Source organism: Myotis brandtii, unplaced genomic scaffold (assembly GCF_000412655.1).
Source record: "Myotis brandtii unplaced genomic scaffold, ASM41265v1 scaffold152, whole genome shotgun sequence".
Taxonomy (NCBI): Eukaryota; Metazoa; Chordata; class Mammalia; order Chiroptera; family Vespertilionidae; genus Myotis; species Myotis brandtii.
The window spans coordinates 1790447-1815480 of record NW_005355502.1 but is presented as its reverse complement, the minus strand read 5'-3'; the positions used below and the strand labels follow the sequence as shown (position 1 = coordinate 1815480).

The window sequence follows — 25034 nt, the reverse complement described above, 5'->3', positions numbered from 1 at the left end:
TTTAAAGTGTATTGTAATTCTATAGACCATCAATAAGGCATAAAAAATAAAATCATTTAAGTTAATATTAAAACAAAATATATTGAAATAAATTGTACACAATAAGCTGAATTCTCTTATTAATGTAACATCCATGCACAACTATTAAACTATTATTCTGAGGCACTTACTGAGAAACAAATTTATGGAAATGACATATGTACTATAAATATGTTAATCTTCTGGAATGCCCACTCAAAAATCTCCGTAAGTATATGCAAAGATAGGATATTTCCTAAATATATCTATAATTTTTAAAAGTTCAAGAATAACCAAAGTAACATTGAAGAACACTTTTCACTATTAAATATTATGACTTGTTATAAGACTACTATAACTAAGAAAGTGTAGTACTGGCTAAAGGCTAAACAAATAAACCTATGAAAAACAACATAGTCCAGAAACTGACTCATATTTAGGTAATACTTGATAGTTGACAAATTTGACATTGTAGAGGAGTTGGAGCAATGACAATCTCTCACCAAAATGTGCTGGGTGAACTGGCTATATGTTAGGAAAAAAATGAATATTTACCCTTATGGACAGTATGCAGATGAATTATAGATTTAAAGGTGAAAGGTAGGCCTTGGCTGTGAACCCACAACTGGCACTCCATCCTCCACAGAGGCAGGTTCTATCTAGTTTTCAGATAGAAACACCAGAGGCAGGGTTAGAAAACGGTGGTCCAAAGTTTTAGCCCTGGGCACTGCAACCAGGCCAGCAGCCACCACCACAACTGCATAAGCAGCCATCATCATGACTGCCAGAGGAGCAGCCGCTGCCCTCAAATGCCTGAGAAGCATCCGCCACCGCGACCGCAAAAGAAGCCACATGTGCAGCCACCGCTGCAAATGCCCGAGGAGTGGCCATGTGAGCAGGCATCACCGCGGCTACTCAAGCCAAGCCAGCAGTTTCAACCCCAGGCCTAGTGATTGCACAAAGAACCACCAAGCCCAATGCATTGACCCCAGGAGCCATGACCATGCGATCTGCTGCCAAGCCAAAAAAATTGACCCAGGAGCCATGACCGTGCAATCCAATACCTAGATCCTTTGGTGAGAGCAAAATGGGGACGCAAAAAAATAACCACCAAAAAAAGAAAAGGAGGAGTCCAGAAAATGAACTGAATGAAACGGAGGCATGCAATATGTCAGAAAAAGAATATAGAATCAGGGTCACATGGCTCATAAACCAGATGGATGAGAAAATCAACAACTTATGTAAGAATCAAGCGGAAATTAAAAAAACACTATGGAAGATTTCAACACTAGATTAGAAGAAGCAGAGAACCGAATTAGTGAATTAGAAGAAAGGGCAGCAAACCCCACCCAATATGAACTGCAATTGGAGACAAAAATTAAAAGATAGGAGGAGAGCCTAAGGGAGTTTTGGGACAACATGAAACAAAGAAACATATGTATAGCAAGGGTGCCAGAACAAGAGGAGTAAGGTTTAGAAAACCTATTTGAAGAAATAATGTCAGAAAACTTCCCTGATTTGGGGAAGAAAAAAGTCACACAAGCAGAGTCCTAAGTAAGATGAACCCAAAAGACCCAGACCAAGACACACCGTAATTACAATGGCAAACATTAATGAAAAAGAGAGAATCTTAAAGGCTGCAAGAGACACAGAATGTTACCCACAAGGGACCTCTCATTAGATTATCAAATAATTTCTCAACAGAAACACATCAGGCAAGAAAGGAATGGAAGGAAGTATACAAAGTGATGCAAAGCAAGGGACTGAATACAAGACTACTATATCCAGCAAGGCTATCATTCAAAATTGAAGGGAAAATCAGGAGCTTCACAGACAAAAAAAGGTTACGGGAGTTTATCACTACCAAGGGAGCAATGCAAGAAATACTAAAGGGATTGTTTTAAAAAGAAGAAATAAAAAGGGAAGAAGTAACACAGGCACTAAAATAAAAATGGCTACAAACAAGTACCTATCAACAATAACTTTAAATGTAAATGCACTATATACTCCAATCAAAGGATATTGAGTGGCTGAGTGGATAAGAAAACATGACCCATATATATACTGCCTACAAGAGACCCACCTCAGAACAAGAGACTCACACAGACTGAAAGTGAAGGGATAGAAAAATATCATTCAGCCAAATGGAAATGAAAAAAAAAGCTGGGGTAGCAATACTTATATCTGACAAAATAGACCTCAAAGTGAAGGCCATAACAAGAGATAAGGAAGGCCACTTCATAATACTAAAGAGATCAATACAACAAGAGGATATAACTCTGGTAAACATATATGCACCCAATGCAGGAGCACCCAAATAAATAAAAATATCTCCTGGAAAATCAAGGAGAGATTGACAGCATTATAGGCCTATCTCAAAAAAACAAGAAAAACTGGTAATAAATGATCTAACTCTACAACTCAAAGAATTAGAATGAGAGCAACAAGAAAAGCTCAGAGTGAGCAGAAAGGAGATAATAAAGATCAAAGCAGAAATAAATGACATAGAGTCCAAAAAAACTATAAAAGATCAATGAAACCAAGAGCTTGTTCTTTGAAAGTATAAACAAGATTGATGAACCTCTAGCCAGACTCACCCCAAGAAGCAAAGAGAGAGGACCCAAATAAATAAAATAAAATCAGAAAAAATAAATCTCAATAGGAAGATAACTAAGGAGGAAATTGAAGCAACAATCAAAAAGCTTCCAGCAAACAAAAGCCCAGGACCAGACAGCTTCATAGGGGAGTTTTACCAAACATTCAAAGGAGAACTAAAACCTATCCGCCTCAGACAATTCCAAAAAATTCAAGAGGAAGGAACAATTCCAAGCTCTTTCTATGAAGCAGCATTGCCTTAATCCCAAAACAAGATAGAGACAATATAAAGAAAGAGAACTATAGGCCTATATTCCTCATGAACATAGATGCTGAAGTCCTCAACAAAATTCTAGCAAATCAGATCCAGCAGTACATTAGAAAGATCATACAGCATGACCAAGTGGGATTTATTCAAGGGATGCAAAGATGGTACAATATCCTCAAATCAATAAACGTGATACATCACATAAACAAATTGAGAGACTAAAATCACATAATCATATTAATTGATGCAGAAAAAGCATTTGACAAAATCTAACACTCTTTCTTGATAAAACGCAAAGTGGGAATAGAGGGATCATACCTTAACATAATAAAAGCCATATCTGACAAACCTACGGCCAACATCATACTCAATGGGCAAAAACTAAAACCATTTCACTTAAGATCAGGAACAAGACAGGGATGCTAACTCTCACCACTCCTATTCGACATAGTACTGGAAGAGCTAGCCATAGCAATCAGACAAGAAGAAGAAATAAAAGGCATCCAATTTGGAAAAGAAGAAGTGAAACTATCATGATTCACAGATGATTGACATTATACTGAACATAAAAAACCCTAAAGACTCCAAAATAAATTATTAGATGTAATAAATGAATTCAGCAATGTAGCAGGATACAAAATTAACAGCAGGAAATCTATGGCATTTTTATACACCAATAGTGAACTTACAGAAAGAGACATTTTAGAAAAATCCCATTTACCTTTGCAACAAAAAAATTAAGATAGCTAGGAATAAACTTAACTAAGGAGGTAAAAGATCTCTACTTGGAAAACTACAAGACATTGAAAAAAGAGATAGAGGAAGACATAAACAAATGGAAGAATATACTGTATTCATGGATTGGTAGAATGAACATCATTAAAATGTCCATACTACCCAGAGCAATCTATAAATTCAATGCAATCCCCATTAAGATACCAAAGCATATTTCACAGACCTACAGCAAACACTCCAAAAATTTTTATGGAACAAAAAAAGACCCCAAATAGCTGCAGCAATTCTGAGAAAAAAAACAAAGTTGGAGGGATCTTAATACCAGATATCAAGCTATATTACAAAGCCATTGACCTCAAAATTGTCTCATACTAGCACAAGAACAGACATATTGACCAATGGAACAGAACAGAGAACCCAGAACTCTACCCAAGACTTATGCTCAATTAATATTTGACAAAGGAGGCAAGAACATACAATGAAGTCAAGACAGTCTCTTCAATAAATGGTGTTGGGAAAACTGGACAAATACATTAAAAAAAATGAAACTAGAACACCAACTTACACCACACACAAAAATAAACTCGAAATGGATAAAGGACTTAAAGCTAAGATGGGAAATCATAAAAATTTCAGAGAAATTCATAGGCAGCAAAATGTCAGACATATGTCATAGCAATATCTTTACAGATATAGCTCCTAAGGCAATGGAAACTAATGAGAAAATAAACAAATGGGACTACATCAAAATAAAAATTTTCTGCACAGCAAAAGAAACAGACTGTCAAACTTCAGAGGGAATGCAGGAAAGGGTGGGGGGAGGTCGAGATGAACGAAGGAGCTTGTATGCATGCATATAAGCATAACCAATGGACGCAGACACAAAGGGGGTGAGGGCATATGCAGAGGGGGCAGTGGGGGGGGGGAAGGAGACATATGTAATACCTTAATCAATAAAGAATTTTTTAAAATATTGAAAGTGAATGATAATGCAATGCAATGAAATTATGCACGAGAACAAAGGATGTTTAATATTTAATTTAAATATTGGACTGGTGAGGAATTCTTAAACAGAACTCATAAAACAATGAGCAAAGGGGAAAAAAGAGACTGCATTGAAATTTTCTTAAAAAATCTTTCCATCGAAAGAAAAATATACAAAGCATTTCTTCAAATAATTATTGGAGGACAGGTGATTCAATAGAAAAATGGGTCAATGATTTAAATATCTAAGTTTTCAATAAATATTTGATGATCTATTCAACTTCATACATTATAAAAGAAAAAATGGAAAGTACAAAATCCCAACAAAATGTTCAAAATTAAAAGTCTAAAAGACTGTCAACACCAAATATTGGCAAGGATGTAGAATGATGGAAAGGATTGGAAGTATTGACTAAAGTTAAATATTTACATACTTTAAGATCCAGTAATTATGTATTAAAGTATAGATCTAGCATAAATGTGTACATACTTGTACCAAAAGACATCATGGCAAATTAATAATAACTAAAGTTCAGAAACAATATAAATGTTCCTCAAACTTACAGTAAATAAATATATTGTTTTAGATTCATACAACTAAATATTATACAACAATGTAAATAAACAAACTACCATTATAAGTAACAATGTGGATGAAGCTTACAAACATAATATTGGAATAAAGAAGCCAGGAAGAAGTATACAGTACAATTATATTCATAAATAAGTGAGACTAATGTGTAATTAAAAAGTCAGCATGGTAGTTTACATTGGAATTGATTGATTAAAAATGAATATTTACATTAACAATAGATAGTCATTAATTAAAAGAGAAACTATATAATATTTTCATATGATACCAAAAATGCATACAATAAAAATCAAGAGTAAAATGCTAAAAACTTGTAGTAAACTAGGCATAGAAATGAATTTTCTTAAACTGATGAAGGGTAGCTACCAAATATAATATACAGTAGAAGAAATTTAAAAGTATTCCATTCAAAAGCAAAAAAAAAAGAAAAAAGATATCTATTATTGCCACCAGTATTCAGTATTGTACCAGTGGTCCCACTTTATGCAATAGCACAAGAAATGGGGTTTGATAATTTAAAAGAAAGAAAAAGTGTCATTATTTCTAGATTAAAAGTCTACCTAGGAAAGCCAAGATAATCATATAAAAACTGTAAAAACTAATTAGAAAATTAGTTGATCTGGGTTTCTGGATAATAAGATCAGCATGTAAAATTCAATAACATTTCTAAATACTAGCAATTTATAATATGATAAAAAAAGACAGCCTTAAGAGCATAAATAAAATCAGTAAGGTATGTAAGGTACGAGGAAATAAATCTGCTAAATTATAAAAGACTTCAGGGGTAGAGTTACAAAACAATACATATTACAGAGTGACACTAGTGAAATAGAAGGCAAGGAAGCTCCAAGTCCTTTTTCCTGGGAAAACTCTAAAACAACCAGATAGTGACTGAAATAACTTTACCACAGTTCAAGTTTACAGCAACCAAGTGGATATCCAGAAAAATCAAGAAAAAGCTATTTCCAAAATGTCAGGAAATGTTGTGGCATGTTTACGCACCCTTGCCACACCCTGCCTGTTTCAGAACAGTGTTGGTTTGGAGGAGGCAGCAGCCCATTTTCCTATTGCCTCCTTCAAATCAGAAGAAAAGCCAACCTTATTTTCAGTGGCCTAACCTGTTTGGGGAGTTGATTGAAGGACTGGTGTTCGTTTTACCTCGGCCCCAAACCAGAGGGTACTTCTCATGGAAGCTGCAGGGGGATTACAGACCTGCAGACTCCTGGGCCAAGAGATTACAGGTGAAGACAGAACATCTAAGTTCCCGAAGACAAGCAGGAGTGACACTCTTTAATAAATTAAGACTTTTTTAAAAAGCCATGTATATAGAAGAATATAAACACCCACACAAACAGGCACAGGCAAGCTGCATGCACAGAAACGACATGAGAATAACATACATTTTTACCTAGAGCTAATCCCTAGGTTTAAAACATGTTTAGCTAAATAGTGATGGCGAACCTATGACACGCGTGTGAGAGGTAACACAAGAACTCATTTTTTTGGTTGATTTTTCTTTGTTAAATGGCATTTAAATATGTAAAATAAATATCAAAAATATAAGTCTTTGTTTTACTATGGTTGCAAAGATCAAAAAATTTCTATATGTGACACGGCACCAGAGTTAAGTTAGGGTTTTTCAAAATGCTGACACGCCGAGCTCAAAAGGTTCGCCATCACTGGTCTAGAATATACTTAGCTAAACAGTGAAAAAGTGCCTTGGCACAGAGCCAGTCTGAAAAGATGGGAGAGGCGACTTGTTTTCAAAAGCCAATTTAAAAAATCGTATTGAATTTATTGGGGTGACATTAATTAATACAATTATATAGGTTTCAAGTGTACAATTGTATCATATATCATCTTTATATTGTACTGTGTGTTTACCACCCAACATCAAATCCCCTTCCATTACCATTTACCCCCCACCCCATTTACCTCTTCTACCTGCCCCACCCCCCTTTCCCAGTAATCACCATACTGGGATTTTCTTAATCCCTTTGTCTTTTTCACATAAGCCCCCCACTCCATTTCCCTCTGACAGCTGTCAGTCTGTTCTCTATATCAATGAATCCATTTATATTTTGCTCGTTTGTTTGTTTGGTTCATTAGATTCCACAGATAAATGAAATCATATAGTAGTTGTTCTTCTCTGACTGGCTTATTTCACTTAGTATAGTACCCTCTAGGTCCATCATTCTGTAGCAAAAGATAAGATTTCCTTCTTTTTTATGGCTAAGTAATATTCCATTGTATAAATGTACCACAGCTTTTTAAATCTACTCAGCTACTTATGAGCACTTCCAAAGCTTGGCTATCTATAATAATAAAAGCGTAATATGCTAATTAGATCAGATGTCCTTCTGGATGACCTTCTGGATGAAGCCAGGGCTGAGAAGGAAGCCCAAGTCCCAGGTGCTAGAGGAAAGCCAGTGCCGGCTGCAGGGGGAAGGAAGGCATACTCTTGCATGAATTTTGTGCATCAGGCCTCTAGTTGTAAATAATGCTTCAATGAACATAGGGATACATATATTTTTTAGGATTAGTATTTCATTTTTCTTTGGATATATTCCCAGAAGTGGAATCACTGAGTCAAAGGCAGTTACATTTTTAATTTTCAAAAGCCAATTTTCAAGACATATAAGTAAACATGAAAATAAGCTCAAACAATTGAAGAAAATAAATTGGCATCAGACTTACTAGATAGAGATTTTAAAATAACTCTCTTAAATATGCTCAAAGAACTAAAGAAAACCACAAAGTACTAAAGAAAATATGGAAAATTATACCTAAACAAATGGAATAATCACCAAATAAACATTATAAAATGAAAACAAAGAGAAAATTGAGACCTGAAAAATATAATAAGTGAATTTAAAATTTACTAGAGGGGTTCAACAGCACATGTGAGCAGGTATAATAAAGAATCAGTGAACATGATGAGTATAGAAAATTTGAAATTATTCAGTATGACTTGTAAGAAGAAAAAAGAATGAAGAAAAGTAAAGAGAGCCTAAAGAACTTATGGCACACCATCAATGAGAGCAATATATATATATTTTGGTGTCTCAGAAGAAGGTGAGAGAAAGAAAGAGGAGGAAAGGTTATTGAAAGAGACTTCCCAAATGTAATGAAATACATAAATTTACAAGTTCAAGAAACTTATGAATTCTAAGAAAAGTGTATGAGATCTACAATGAGACAAATAATAATGATCTCACTGTCAAAAACTAAATAAAAGAGAGGACACTGAAAACAAGGGAAAGCAGTCACAAAAGAAAGGATCCTTAATATGATCATCTGCTGAAACTTTGGAGGCTGTAGAGTAGTGAAGTGATACAAAGTGCTGTAAGAAAACACACACACACACCTGTCAACCAATAATTCTATGCCAACAAAACTGTCCTTCAAAAATAGAAGAAACAACAAAGTATTCCCTGATAAAAGCTGAGGAAATTCATTACTACTACATCAACCCTACAATAAATGCTAAAAAGAGTCTTTTAAATTGAAATTAAAGGACACTAGACAGTAAATCAAAGGCATATGCAGAGATAAAGCTCTCTGGGAAAGCTAAGTGCATTGGCAGATATAAAAACCAATACTATTGCAATTTTTACTTATACTCAACTGTATTTTATACAGGATTTTAAAAAAATGAATAAAGATAATTATAATTTGTAGTGGGTACACAATGTATAAAGTTGTAATTTGTGACAACAATGACAAAGTGTGGAGGCAGAAACAAAGCTATATAGGAGCAGAGTTTCATATGTGATTGAAATTTAGTTGGTATCAATTCAAAGTAGATTGTGATAACATTGGAATGTTATATGAAATCCCCATGGTAATCACAAAGAAATATCTTTGAATACACATGTAAGGAAACAAGAAAAGTATCAAAACATGTAAATACAAAAAAAATACTCTATACAGAAGGAGAAACCAAGATGGTGGCATAGGTTCACCTATACTTGCTGCCTCTCACAACCACATCAAAATTACAACTAAATGGCAGAACAACTACCACCCAGAACCGCGGGAAAGCTGGCTGAGTGGAAATTCCACAACTAGAGAGGTGAAGTAAGCTCATTGAGACCGGCAAGAAGTGTGGAGGCACGGAAAGTGCTGGCACCTGGATGTGCTGTTCTTTAAGCCAGGAGGGAGATACAAGCTGAACTCCAGTTCTGGGCAAGACTCTGGGGGACCCAGACACATATGGGGAGAAACTGGACTGTCTGGCATTGGGACAGGAATGTGAGGGCGGCTTACTCTTAGAGGTACTCGCAGTGACCATTGTTCCTGCACAGGTGCGCGAGACGCAGAGAACCAGGGACTTCTCCGGTTCAGGGCTGACTGGCAGCCATTGCTGTTTACTCTGCCCTGGTGATTCCCAGAGACCTCGCCCCACCCAATTTACAACCCACCCCAGCTGTGCCCATCGGCTTTTGCATATGAATGGCCTGTCCTTTCTCCTAAAACAAACTGCAGCTGGGTCAGAGAGCCCGAGAGATTCCAAAAGAAAGCCCACTTCCTGGCAGCAGCAGTGGCCTTGCTTCACAGCTGGGACTCGTCTGTGCACTTCCAAACCCAACACAAAGAGGAGGAATCTGCAGATGTCTGTGTAGTTCCTGCTGGGCGGACCTAGACAGTGATTGACCTTGCACCTCCTTGGAGATCCAAGAGCCAGTGTACCCAGTAGTCAGAGTGAGACCACAATGGATTACAACTCCTCAGATCCATAAGAGACACACTCAAGGGGCAGACTCAGTGAGCACCAAAGCCCTACTGAAGCAAGTCCTGCCCCATAAGGGTGTCTCATGTGTAACAGATCTTCCAGTGTAGACATAGCTGGTCATCACAGCCAATTGGCCTAGAGGTCAATTCCCCCCAATGATACCAACAGCAATCAAGGCTTAGCTACAACAAGACTGTGCAAACAGCCCACAAAGGGGTGCAAGAAGAGCATCCACCTCAGATGACTGGGGAGGCTGAGCCACTGGGCCCTATAGGACACCAACCACACAAGGCCACTCTATCAACTCAAGGAGACTTAGCAGCTTCCCAGCACATAGAAACAAACACAGGGAAGCAGCCAAAATGTGAAGACAAAGAAACAAGTCACAAATGAAAGAAATGGATGAAAGCAAAATACTGGATATAGAGTTCAAAACCACGTTTATAAGGTTACTCAAGAATCTTCTAGAAACCTCCAAGAAATTTAGTGAGGCTCTCAAGGATGTAAAAAAGGACCAATTAGAAATTAAGTATGCAATGACTGAAATAAAGAATAATATACAGAGATCCAACAGCAGACTAGAGGATCCCAAGAATCAAGTCAAAGATTTGAAATACGAAGAAGCAAAAAACACCCAACCGGAAGAAGGCCAGTCAAAGGGAAGCGGGCTCGCGGCGGCTTCATTAACGGCGGCCTTTCAGCGACGCGCATATCAGAGACAGGCCTTTTCAGAGGTGCTAATTAGCAATTTGGAGCCTTCCCCCCTCTGGAGAGGAGCCTTCAATCTAACAAGTGGGAACAGCGCTGCGCCCCGTTTTCCTTGCATTGAACATTTATTGTTTCCCATTCTCCCTCTCCTTCTCTTCCCCCGCCCAACCCGCCGCATTGTCCAGCTCATCGCCACCAGATAAGGCTGATGGGGGGAGGGGTAGCATCATTAATCACTCTTAATTCTTTGCTAATGATAACTTTCTCTCTCGCACTGAGAGAAGTTAATCTTTCTTAGATGCTGAGAGAAAGAGGAGAGCTGGGACCGGGTGCGGGTGAACACGGAAGGGTGGAGATGACAAAAAAGACTATAATCCCCTTCCCCCACCCAATTCCCCAATTTTCCCTCCTAACTTGTGTCATTACAATTCGATACGCTCATTCTTTCAGTCCCCTCTACCCTGCAGCAGCCTTTCTCAGCCGATAGAAATTGAACTTACTCTTAAAAGTTCAGCTCAGATGCCACCTCCTCTGTGAAGCCAACCCTGATTGTCCTGTCCAGCCAGAATTTCCCTCCCTCCTCCTTCTGAAATATCATAGCACTTCACACACCACTCTTATGGTGAATTCTGCCCATGTTATGGTTGTTTACAACTCCAGTGTAGAGACCACAAAATCTGAAATATTTAGATCGGTGGTTCTCAACCTTCCTAATGCCGTAACCCTTTAATACAGTTCCTCATGTTGTGGTGACCCCCAACCATAAAATTATTTTCGTTGCTACTTCATAACTGTAATTTTGCTACTGTTATGAATCGTCATGTAAATATCTGATATGCAGGATGTATTTTCATTGTTACAAATTGAACATAATTAAAGCATAGTGATTAATCACAAAAACAATATGTAATTATATATGTGTTTTCTGATGGTCTTAGGTGACCCCTGTGAAAGGGTTGTTTGACCCCCAAAGGGGTTACGACCCACAGGTTGAGAACCGCTGCTCTATACAATAGAAAGAAGTAATGGAGAAAACAAGACATATATAAAACAACAAAATGGCAAAAATAAGTCTCTCCCTATTAGTATTCACTTTAATGTTTTTTAAATTGATTTCAGAGAGAGGAAGGGAGAAGAAGAGAGAAATAGAAACATCATGTTGAGAGAGAATCATTGATCAAGTGCTCCCTGCATGCCCTCCACTGGAGATCAACACCAGAACTGCAATCTCCTGGCCCATGGTTGATGCCCAACCACTGAGCCATACTGGCAAGGCAGTATTCATTTTAAATGCAAATGAATTTAATACCTCATTCAACAAGCACATATTGGCAAAATGAATGTAAAAAGACAACAACAAAATGATCCAACTATATGATATCCAGTGAGATTTACTGAGATTTAAGGACATAAAGAAGTTGAAAGTAAAAGGACAAAAAATAAATCTATGCAAATAGTGCCCAAAAGATCTGGATGGCTACACTATTATTAGACAAAATAGAATTTAAGTCAATAACTGTTATAAGAACAAATGCCATATGATTTCACTTATATGTGCAATCTAAAGAACAAAATAAACAAAATAGAAACAGACTCATTGAAGCAGAGAACAACAGACTGATGGTCGCCAGAATGAAGGGGCCTTGGGAATCTGAGTGAAAAAATTGAAGGGATTAAGAAGTACAGATTGGTAGTTATAGAATAGTTATAAGAATGTAAATTATAGCATAAGGAAGTAAATAATATTGTAATAACTATGTATGGTGCCAGGTAGGTACTTGAAATATTGGGGGAACCACTTCGTAAAGTATATGATTGTCTAACTATTATGTGTTCACCTGAAATTAATACAAAATAATATTGACTGTAAACTTTAATTGAAAAATATAAATAAAAATTTCAGAACCAAACAAATACAATGTTATAAATTGATAAAAGGCCAATTCACCATGAAGATATAACAGTTATACACATGTACATTAAACATCAGAGCTTTGAAGTATATGAAGTAAACAGTAACAGATTTGAAGGGAGAAATAGACAGCTGAATAATAGGAGTTAGAGCAGCGGTTCTCAACCTGTGGGTCGCGACCCCTTTGGCGATCGAATGACCCTTTCACACGGGTCGCCTAAGACCATCCTGCATATCAGATATTTACATTACGATTCATAACAGTAACAACATTACAGTTATGAAGTAGCAATGAAAATAATTTTATGGTTGGGTCACAACATGAGGAACTGTATTTAAAGGGCCAGAAGGTTGAGAACCACTGAGTTAGAGTCTTGAATAGAGAATTTGAACAACACTGTAACCCAATTGGAACTAATGACATATACAGTATACTCGACCCAACAACAACAGGATACACATAGTTTATAAGTGCATATGAGGTATTCCTGAGAGAGACCATATAGTACGCCACAGATCAAGTCTAATAATTTAAAAATACATACAAAACATCTTCATGACCACATTGGTATTATGTTGAAAATCATAACATGAGGAAAACTTGAAAATTTACAAATATGTGGAAATTAAACAACCCTTTTTTCAGCAACAAATGGGTTAAGAAGAAATCACAAAGGAAATTAGAAAATACTTAAAACAACACACCAAAAGTTATGGAATGCATTGAAAGCAGTACTAAGAGGAACATTTTATAGCTATATATGCTAACATTGAAAAAGAAATATCTTGCCCTGGCCAGTGTGGCTTAGTTGGTTCGGTGTCATCTGTGCACAGAAAGGAAATTCTCAGTCAGGGCACATATCTGGGCTGCAGTTCAATCCCTCATGGTGGGTGTGTGGGGGGCAACTGATAGATGTTTTGCTCTCACATAGATGTTTCTCTCCCTTCCCCTCTCTCTAAAAAAATCAATAGAAAACTATTTTTAAAGGAAAATCTCAAATCAATAACCTAACTTTACATCTTTAACAAGTACACAAAAGAATAATCTAAACTCAAATCTAGCAGAAAAAACAGACCTACTAAGAAGGTCTCCTGTGGCTAACTGGGCTCGTTTTTAAAAAACAGAACCCAGCAGCCATTTCTACACAGAGGATCTCACACTAAATGCACTTCAGGGAGCAGCCTGCCCTGGACTTCTTGCCTCTGCACTAAACTGCCCACTGCATGGTGTTTCTACATCTGAGCCAGCCCTTATGAAGGAGTCCTAGGAATCTGATTTCAACCAATAGGACGGAGGCTTCTCACATCCAATCAGACCTGCACAGCTCTGAACAACCAGAGTGGCCCTATTTTGGCCAATCAGGACAGTGCCTTTTGGATCAATCAACTGCAAGGATTTAGAGTTCTCAGTTGAACCAGGGACCAGGGGTGAGGACTTCTGTCCAGGGAAGCCAGCTCCCCCCTGGCTCTAAGAGAGTAATTTCCTTTCAAGACTGAAGACTACATCCCCTGGCTGAGCTAAAACACTGAGGTTGTCTCACTGGAGCAGAGTGAAGCAGACCAGTGCAGGCCAGAACAGACTGGCACAGAGCAGAGCAGACCAAAGCACCGGGAGCAAACCAGCACAGAGCCGAGTAGACCAGCATGGAGCAGAACAGAGTTGTCTGGCCTTAGAGTTTTCACACCCTGTTGTATCACAGTTGAGCTGCTTTGCACTGAATAGAGTTTTCTTCTTCATCACACCCCAAATTGGGAATTCCTGATGGCCTTGAATTCCTGCCAATGACCATCAGTTGACAAAAGACATAATAAAGATTAGAATAAGGTAAATAAGTAAAATAGAGACTAAAATAACACTGGAGAAAATCAGTGAAACTAAAAGTTAGTACTTGGAAAAGATCACAGAGTTAACAAACCTTTACTACATGGACTAAGAAAACAAGAGAAGACACAAATCACTAAAATCAGAAGTAAAGTGTGAACATTACTACTGATTTTATACAAATATGGGGTGGGCAAAAGTTAGTTTACAGTTGTGAATATGTGAAACACAGTTTATTCTTGTGTAATTTATGAATTATTACATTATTTTTCCATACAAACAACTATAAACATATTTTGCCCACCTGTGGGAACCATGCCAGGTCCCTGGATAGTCAAGGCCAGTGGGAGCACAGAGGCCTTGTTATCAATACACCAGAATGGCCAAAGGCCGCGCTGGGCATGTGCCTAAATGGAATGTTCAAGGACTCTGAGCCTGAGAGTCCTAATCAGGCCAAGATACCATGAGCAGGTGCAAGAACACACGGTACACTGTGCCCTTCAATAGCCAATATAATTGATGTCACTGTTGGCATAAAGCCTTCTTTGTCTAAATGGTATAAAAATAGGTTACTGACCAGTCTAGTTGGCTGAGGCGGGAGTGAGCAGAAGTCTGCTGGAGTATGAAGAGAGAGCAGCTGGGATGGAGTGTGAAGACGTCTGCTAGAGAGAGCAGCTGGGCAGGAGAGGCAGGGGAAGCTGCTGAGCCAGAGAACTCAGATCACACTACGACAGGAGGTGGTGAGTCTAGGAGGCAGTGTGCAGCTGCTCAGATAATAGCTGTGGGTAGAGACTGATGCTGTTTTACGGGAAAGATCTATGTTCACCAGCCGGTGTCCGGCTGCCTTGCCTGCATGGACTGTGCTGTGAGGACTGTTCTGTCTGATGGCTGTGTGGCCACTGGCTTCTGCAATGAAGACTCATCCTTATACACCCACAGCCTCTCATGGCTTCTCCGTCTAAGACCCGGGGTCCTAGCAGGTCCAGCCCCAGGCAGAGGGGCTTGGACCCAACCCCTGTGACTAGCGAGCAGAGGATAAAGGAGGAACTTGGACTAAGTTCCCAACAGTTTGCACAGTGGGCAGGGTTCGAGAAGAACCAGCCCTGGCGTAGTCGGATAGGAAGATTTAGAAGAACACGTGGACTCAGCCATTCAGAGCCGGTCAGCCCAGCAGAGCTGTGCGGTGCTCTTGATGCTGGCTGACACCACCCCTGTAGAAAGATTATAAGGCACTACCATGAATGACTGCACAGCAGCAAATTGGATAACCTAGATGAAATGGGAAAATTCCTAGAGACACAAATACTGAGACTGAATTTAAAAAATAAGAAAATCTGAATAGACTGATAACTAGAACAGGGATCAAATCACTAATCATAAACCTCCCAACAAAGAAAAGTCCTGAACAAGATGATTTCACTGGTGAATTCTACCAAACACCTCAAGAAGAATTTGATAGGGCAGAAACAGGATGCTGGGGAACCAGCTAGGATTGTGAGAAATATTAATCCTGCTCTGTTAACCGTGATTGTTTTGCTCTGATTAAGGAAGGCACATTCTACCCTGGCTGGCAGCCGCACTCTGGACCTGGGAGCTCACCTGGAGATGCAGTCCAACCTTCCCATTTGGAGCTGCCTATTAGCATGGAAGATTAACAACTTTGTTGCAGAAACTAAAGCCAGAAACCAGAATCTCCAGCCCTTTGAAGACCCTAGCTCTTTTACATATCTGTAAACTCCCCATTTGCCCTTTTGCCTACTTTCCTTTGTACTTCTACCAATATAAACAGCCGGCTTATGGTGGGGGGCAGAGTAGATTTTTGTGGCTGACCTGCTGCTCTCCCGCACTGCTGGCAGTATTGGGATAAACGCTCATAATGATTCAACCCTGTCTCTGCTTAATTGGCTCAAGTAGTGACAGGCAACTTGGACCCATTGTTTATCCAGTTACAAATTAACAACAATCTTTCTTAAGTTGTTCCAAAATTTTAAGGACACTTTCTAATTCATTTTTCGATGCCAGCAATGCCCCAGAACAGCGGTTCTCAAGCTGTGGGTCGCCAACCTGTGGGTCGTGACCCCCTTTGGGGGTTGAACGACCCTTTCACAGGGGTCGCCTAAGACCATCAGAAAACACATATATAATTACATATTGTTTTGTGATTAATCACTATGCTTTAATTATGTTCAATTTGTAACAATGAAAATACATCCTGCATATCAGATATTTACATTACGATTCATAACAGTAGCAAAATTACAGTTATGAAGTAGCAAAGAAAATTATTTTATGGCTGGGGCTCACCACAACATGAAGAACTGTATTAAAGGGTTGCGGCATTAGGAAGGTTGAGAACCACTGCCCTAGAACCAAAGCCATAGAAAGAAAACAACAGACCTGTATCATTTGTGAATAATGATGCAATGCCCCCTGACATAATACTACAAAACATAATCAGTAGCCTGTTAAAAGGATTATAGACAATGATTAAGTGGGATTTATTTCTGGCATGTGAGGATGGTTTAACATGAAAATCAATCAATTTAATACTCCACATTAACAGAATGAATAATCAACTTAATTGATGAAGAGAAAGCATTTGACAAAGTTTAATATGTGTCCATGATAAAAACACACAACTAACTAGCAATAGAAGGAAACTTCCTCACCATAAAAAAGTAAATATAGAAAAATACACAGCTATCACCACACTCAATGGTGGAAGACTGAAAGCTTTCCTTCAAAGATCAGGAGCAAACCAAGGATGTATGCTTTCACCACTTCTATTTAACAGAGGATTGAAATTCTATACAGAGACATTTTCAAGAAAAATAAATTAAAAACATTCAAATTAAAAGCAAGTAAAATTACCATTGTTCACAGATTATATGATCCCATATGTAGGAAACTCCAGACACAAAAAATCAGTTACAAGAGACAAATTTACCAAAGTTATTAAATACAAAATCAACATGCAAAAATCAGTCACATTTCTATACACCAACAATGAATAATCCAAAGAGGAAATTAAACAACAACAACAATTCAATCTACAATAACATAAAAAATAATAAAATACTTCGGAATAGAAATATTCTGAATAACCAAGGAATCAAAATACATGTACAGTAATTTTGGCTGGTTTGGCTCAGTGTATAGAGCATCGGCCCTCAAATTGATGGGTCCTGGGTTCAATTCCAGTCAAAAGCATGCCTTGGGTGTAGGCTCGATCCCCGGCACCAGTCGGGTTGCATGCAAGAGGCAACCAATCGGTGTGTCTCTCTCACATCAATGTTTCTCTCTCAGTCTCTCCCCCTCCCTTCCACTCTCTCTAAAAATCAATGGGAAAAAATATCCTTGGGTGAGAATTAAAAGAAAATAACAAAATACATGTACACTAAAAACTACAAAACATTTAACGATGACATAAATAAATGGAAAGTCATCCAATGTTCATAGATTAAGAGACTCAAATTAAGATGTCAAAGTTACCAAAAATTATCTACAGATTCATTGCAATCTCTAGCAAAATCCTAATGATTTTTTTTTTTTGCAGAAATAGAAAAGCCCATCCTTAAATTTTGTGTGGGGAGCTTGAATCCCTAATTAGTGAAAACAATCTCAAAACAGAAGAAATTTAGAGAACTCACACTTCCTGATTTCAAAACTTGCTTTAAAGTCACTGTAATACTGGCATAAAGACAGACATGTAGAACAATGAAACAAGATAGCTCAGAAACGACCCTTTGCAAAAATAGTCAAATGATTTTCAACAAGGGTGCCAAGGACACTCATGAGAGAAAGAGCAGTCTTTTCAACAAATGGTGCTGGGACACCTATATATTCACATGCAAATACTGATTTTTTAAAAAAGATTTTTTAAAATGATATATTTGCGAGAGAGAGGAAGAGGGAGGAAGGCAGAGAAAAACATTGATGTGAGAGTGAAAAATCAATCAACTGCCTTGTGCATGCCTCCTACCAGGGAATGAGCCCACAACTAGGGCATATGCTCTGACCAGGAATCAAGCTGGCAACCTTTCGGTGCACTGAACAATGCCCAACCAACTGAGCCACACCAGCCAGGGTGCAAAGACTGAATTTTGACCCTTACCTTCTGCTATATAATAACTAACTTAAAATTGATTAAAAACCTAAAAGTAAGTTCTAAAACTATAAAACTCTTAGAAAAAAACGTAAGAGAAGCTCATGATATTGGATTTAGTAATGATGTGTGAATATGAAACCAAAAGCACAGGCAATAAAAAAAGTATATAAGTTGTACATCATCAAAATTTAAAAATTTTGTGCATCAAAGGATATTGGAAAGGCAACAGAATGAAAGAAAATATTTACAAATTACACATATGGTAAGGGATAATTATCCAGATTACGTAAAGAACTTTTCCAACAATAAAAATCAAACAACCCAAATTTAAAATGTACTAAGGATTGAATAGAAAGTTCTTCAAAGAAGATATACAAATGGCCCATAAGCACATGTAAAGATGCTCAACATCAAAATCATTAGAGAAATGCAAGTCAAACCACAATGACATACCACTTCACACCCATTAGGATGAGTATTATCGATAAAGAACAAGCAAACAAAAAAACAAGAGTTTGTGATGATGTGGAGAAATTAGAATTCTTGTGAATTGCTGGTGAGAACATAAAATGGTGCAGCCACTTTAAAATACAGGATGGCATTTCCTCAGAAAATTAAACTAATTACCCTATAGTCTGAAAATCTACTTTTAGAAATATATCCCAAATAATTGAAAGATATTTGTACACTCATGTTCAGAATAGCATTCAATAGCCAAGGGGTGGAACCAGCCCCAATATTTATCAATAGATTAATGGACAAAGCACGGTCCTTTTATAATGGAATATTATTCAGTCTTGAAATGGCATAAAATTCTGATACATATGTGAACCTTGAAAGGATTATGCTAGATAAAATGTCAGACATAAAAGAACAAATATTATATTACTCTACTGATATGAGGTACCTAGAATAGTCAAATTTATAAAACCAGAAAGTAGAATAGTGGATACCAGGGATGGAGGGGGATGAGGAGTTACTGTTTAACTGGTAGACATTCATTTTGAAAAAAATGCAGAAGTTCTGGAGATGGATAATGGTGAAGTTTGCACAATAATATGCATGTCCTGAATGCCAATGAATTGCACATTCAGAAATGTTTATAATGGGTAAATTTCCCGTTACATATTTTTACCACGATAAAATGGACAATGTTAGAAACATTTTTAAAGCCCAAGGAAATGAGAAGATCATCTGTCATGTTTCAGATGAGCCAACTTGGAGAGATTCCTTGAAGACTGAAAAGCTCTCTCAGACTCACTGAATGCACCATGGCAAAAGGCCCTACTTGTCTGCATGATCTCTTTTTAAATTTGACACTTTATATGGACTATCTCTTTAGTTCCCAAGTTAGCCTTTTCTGTTTGGTACCATCTTCATTTGATTTTTTTGTCGTTCCTCACAAACCTATGTCCCCCCAGGGGCTTGGTAAGTGGTATGGATGGGGATACTTAGGATGAGCCCCCATCACCCTTCCATCCCAAGAACCACCTGACAGGACCCACTCACCTTTTTCCATCATCTATCACTTCTTCCTCTAGTTCCTCAACTTCTTCCAGTCTAGTGATCAAATGGCTCAATGTATAAAATAACCGGTCTCATTCTCACAACTCTGAATAAATTCTAAGTCTTCCCTTTGTCTCACAGATAACTTTCTTCAAACTATAATCCAAATTCTTAGCTTCACCTTTGTTACCAGACTACTGTCGAATATTTTTGCAGCCCAGCCAATATAATGGTATGTAAGAAATGTTTTAATAAAAATTTTGTAACTTAATTTTTACAATATCCTGTTATACATAATTATTAATGATGAACTACAACTTTTGCTAATGACTGATTACTATAATCGTGTTGCATTCATTTCCCTTACACGCCGTGTGCACAGGTGCACTATTTCTCTCCACTAATACCAGCAGCAAATATTTTAGCAGCTGATTGCCACATCATTAGTCTTGGACTGACTTGTGTGGTGTGTGCAACAGGAAATATTTTGCTTTTGGAGAACAAGAAAAATAGGTTTATTTGCATTACGCTTCTTCATTTGTGCCAGTTATTCAGTGTCTGGTAAGTTAATGTTCAAGAAAAAATATTAATTTTTATTAAAATGTTCTATTATTTTATGTTAACGATGACTCATTTATTTCAGCCCTTTGTATTCAGCATGTCTGTATCGAAATAAACCTACGTTTCTATGAAAATTGAAGCTTTTGTTTTTTTGCGGCCCACAGAAACTTACACCTTGATTATCTGTCCCGTGTTAGCCTTTGACTCTGACATGCTTGTCCTACAATATGCAGGCTCTCCTAGCACTATCTTCTGATGTTATGATGGCGGTGCTCAATGAACTGGCGAGGAAAGAATGCACCATCCAGGCTCCCATTACCACCTTAGTGCAGCCTCAGTGCATCAGTGCGCTTCATCGGTGCGGCTCTAGTCACTAAAGCCAATGGACCCTATTCGGGCTTTACCTTGCCTGAGACTTCCTTGAACTTGACATCTTTGACCATTTTCTCCTTCTTGAATGTTTTCCCCACTTGGTTTCTTTTCAAGGTTATGTCCTCTCTCTCATGTAGCATGCGCAGCTAATGACTGGCTTTCCAGGGATACAGAGGCCAGCTATCTGGTTTCAATTTGGGATTGCTCAGTCAGGCCATTCTGTTCCCCCCCCAAGAGGAATCAAAGCTTCAGTTTGCAACTCAATTTCAGGTCACCTTCTCCTTCAGGCCAGTCTTTCTTTCCTTACAGCACCCTGTCTGGCATATTCTAGATATTGACAGAACTTACCTTTTACGCTAACAGTTTCAAACATACTCTTGATTTTGCTTTTGATGCTTCACTATCTCTCCAGAATCTGTGTCAACAGTATCATATCAACTCCTACCATAATTCCTATCTATTCTTTCCTGCCATCTGCCTGTTACCAGTACCCCACTCATCATGCACCTCACATCTCAGACAGTAATAGTGTCTTACCTTTTGGATATTGTCAGTGATGCTAAAGCCTTCAACGAACACATGCCCAGAGGTAGCAGTCTCTTCTCCAGTCAAAATTTGGAAGGTAGTAGTTTTTCCAGCTCCGTTGAGTCCAAGCAATCCAAAGCACTCCCCCTTTTGGATTGTAATGGAGATATTTTTCACAGCCAGAATGACTGGACACTTAAAATAGATCTAAAAAAGCAATATAGTAAAGAATATTTGTAGGTCAAGTAAAACAACCCCATGGACCACTATCTTCAGACAATAAAAATTCTTCCATTACACTGGGAAATATACACAGATCCCAAAGAAGTACAGTGAACCCTGGACACCAATGGCATGCTCTGGGGTAGCAATGATCCAGCTTATGCTGGACAGTGAAAGATGTTACCTTTATGAGCTCCTTAATAAGTACTGAAGAATTCAGCAGCTCCTGTGGCTGCTCCAGGATCCTCTTTCTTTCATTTTCTACATCTTCATCTTTACATTCCCCAGATAACTCCTCAGACACTTTCCCCTATATTTTCAAGACAAAAATTACAGAAGTGGATACCCTTTAGACCTCTGGTCTAGACTGAATGGCTTCATGAAACCTAAACTGGAAGATAATCTCAAAGATGTCAAAACTGAAGGTTTGAGTCAATTCAAGAAATTTCTGGATATCAGCTCAGCATCCCATGTACACCTTGACTAAGTTTTAAATAACAAATAGTTCATCACTAGAATGAGGGGGTAGCCCAGAGGAGAAGGAAAGGTTATTTCATATACTAAAAAGAGTGTTAATTAATATGCTAATTTATGAAATTTAAATCTTTAAAAGACAGAATTTAAAATATTCAGGTAAATGGGTGTGGTTTTTTGTTGTTTGTTTTGTTTTTATCACTCAGATTCTTAAGAAGGAAGTTATCTCAAGAGGATAAAAAACTCTAAAAAATACAGCCATAAATTTTTAATAATAAATAAATTTTGCCAAAAAGAAACAGTGGGAGCTAAAAAAATCAGCAAGAATTAACTAGACTTTTCTTAAGTCCCCTATGCTCTATATTTTCAAGATAGATATTGCAAAATAACTGTTAGGTCTGACCAAAATATTGAATCCATCCCCCTTCTCCAGGGAACTGACCTTTAGGCCACTTCACAACCGACATTTCCTTTGGCTTAGACCACATTCCACTTGCTAAGATTATTATCCTGCCCCCCTCCGGATCTTCCTAGGGATCTGGACCCTCCCAGAGAATTCTCCACCCAGAAAAAAACTGCCTAGAGTCCTTTAAAATCTCTGACTTCCTGTCCATGGGTGCTGATGCCATTTTGGGGCTCAGCCCATCTGGTATCAAGATGATCTAATAAATTCATAATCCCTTAATACATTTTGCCTCCTGCATTTCTCCTTTGGCGAGCCTAAAATTTGGTGCCAAAACCTGGGAGGGTTCCATAAGGAAGGGGAGCTGTAGGGAGCTGCTCTAGGGTCAAGCCTCAGGCTAACCTGTGGCAGGGCCACAAACAAGTCCCAGCCTGGAGGGCAGAGCTCTCCTAGCATAATTAAGCCTGACCTTGTAGCCCCTCCCTAATTCCTTCCTAAGTAGCTAATTGGCTGTGGGAGGTGCTGCAAGTGCCAACAAAACAAGAACATTTGTATACATGTTCATCTACCCTTGTTTTAATCAGACTATAAAATAAAGCATCAGCTTGCAGGCTGGGTCTTTTGTGTCCTCATCCAAGCATGGGAGATTCACTGAGCTCCAGCTGTATTCTCTTGTCTGTCTTTTCTTCAATCCTTCACCACCCCTCCTCAGGTTCACCCTTGGCTGTGCTGGTGCAGCATATGTGGTGCCCAACGTGGAGCCTGAGTATGGGAGGAACTACAATTGCAAGGTGAAAGGACGCTCCAGTGAATCACGTACAAAAAGCAAAAAGTAAGGTAAGGAGAGCAGTTTATGCAGTTTAGTAATAGCTAGGTGTAAAAAATGGAAAATTCAGGATCGCAGGAAAAGAACTTATATGTATCTATGCTTAAAGCTATGCTCCAAGGAAAGGAAGATGGTGGCATAGGTAAACACCTGAACTTGCTGCCTCGCACAGCCACATCAAAATTAAAACCAAAGACAAAATGGATATCATCCAGAACCACGGGAAGGGTGGCTGAGTAGAAGTTATACAACTAGAAGGAAAGAGAAAAGTGCACTGAGACTGGGAGGAGGTGCGGAGGTACAGAGGCGCATGTGGAAACGGGCTGGTAATTGGGTATGTGGTTGTCTCTTTCAATCAGGAAAGAGATACAAACTCCTGACTGCTCTGAACTCCAGTTCTGGGTGAGACTCTGGGGACCAAGACTCATACAGGGAGAAACTGGACTGCCTGGCATTGGGCCAGAACACAAGGGTGGTTTTCTCTCAGAGGTGCTTGCAGAGATCATTGTTCCTGCATGGTGCCATGGGACACAGAGACCTCTTCAGGGCAGGGCTGACGGGCAGCCATTGTTGTTTGCTCTGCCCTGGTGATTCCCTGAGACCCTACCCCACCCAATTTACAACCCAGCTGAAGCTGTTTGCAGACTTTTGCATATGAATGGCATGGCCTTATGCAATCTAAAACCTAACAAACTGCAGCTGGGTCAGAGAGCCCCAGAGCTTCCAAAAGAAGGCCCAAGGCTTGACAGCAGCTTGCATTGCTTCGCAGTGGGCCTCATCTGGGAACCTCCAAACCCCAAATAAAGAGGAGGAATCTGCAGATCTCTCTGTAGTTCCTGCTGGGTGGCTTCAGGCAGTGGCTGACTTTGCACCTCCTTGGAGATCAAAGAGCCAGTGTACCCAGTGGTCAGAGTGAGACCATCAAGATTAAAACTCTTCACATCCATAAGAGACACACTCAGGGGGTAGACTCAGTGAATGCCAAAGCCCCACTGAAGCAAGTCCTGCCCCATAAGGGCGTCTCCAGCACAGAAGTTCTTCCACTGTAGACACAACTGGTCCTCACAGCCAATTGGCCTGGAAGTCAATTCCTTCCAGTGATACAAACAGCAATCAAGGCTTAACTACAACAAGACTGTGCACACAACCCACAAAGGGGTGCACCAAGAGTGTCCAACGCAGGTAATTAGGGAGGCTGAGCCACTGGGCTCTATAGGACACCTAGCACACCAAGCCACTCTATCAACACAGGGAAGCAACCAAAATGCGGACATAAAGAAACATGTCACAAATGAAAGAAATGGATGAAAGCAAAATACTGGATATAGAGTTCAAAACCACAGTTATAATGTTACTCAAGTATCTTCTAGAAACCTCCGAGAAATTTAGTGAGACCCTCAAAGATATGAAAAAGGACCAATCAGAATTAAGCACACACTGACTGAAATAAAGAATAATATACAGAGATCCAACAGCAGATGAGAGGATCCCAAGAATCAAGTCAAAGATTTGAAATATGAAGAAGCAAAAATCACCCAACCGGAAAAACAAAAAGAAAAAGAATCCAAAAATATGAAGATAGTGTAAGGAGCCTCTGGGACAACTTCAAACGTACCAACATCCAAATTATCTGGGTGCCAGAAGAAGAGAGAGAGCAAGATATTGAAA

General features: G+C 38.7%; 1 protein-coding gene across 1 annotated transcript in view; it reads right to left on the bottom strand.

Annotated features, from left to right (window-relative positions):
• LOC102242210 (ATP-binding cassette sub-family A member 3) overlaps positions 1–25034 on the bottom strand; it is a 273880-nt gene that overhangs the window by 17054 nt on the left and 231792 nt on the right. Inside the window, exons 25-26 of the mRNA XM_005861509.2 lie at positions 21848–21973; positions 21454–21648 (exon numbers count right to left, since the gene is read on the bottom strand). Of these exons, the coding sequence (XP_005861571.1) occupies positions 21454–21648; positions 21848–21973 (321 nt within the window). The remainder of the gene's footprint in view (positions 1–21453; positions 21649–21847; positions 21974–25034) is intronic.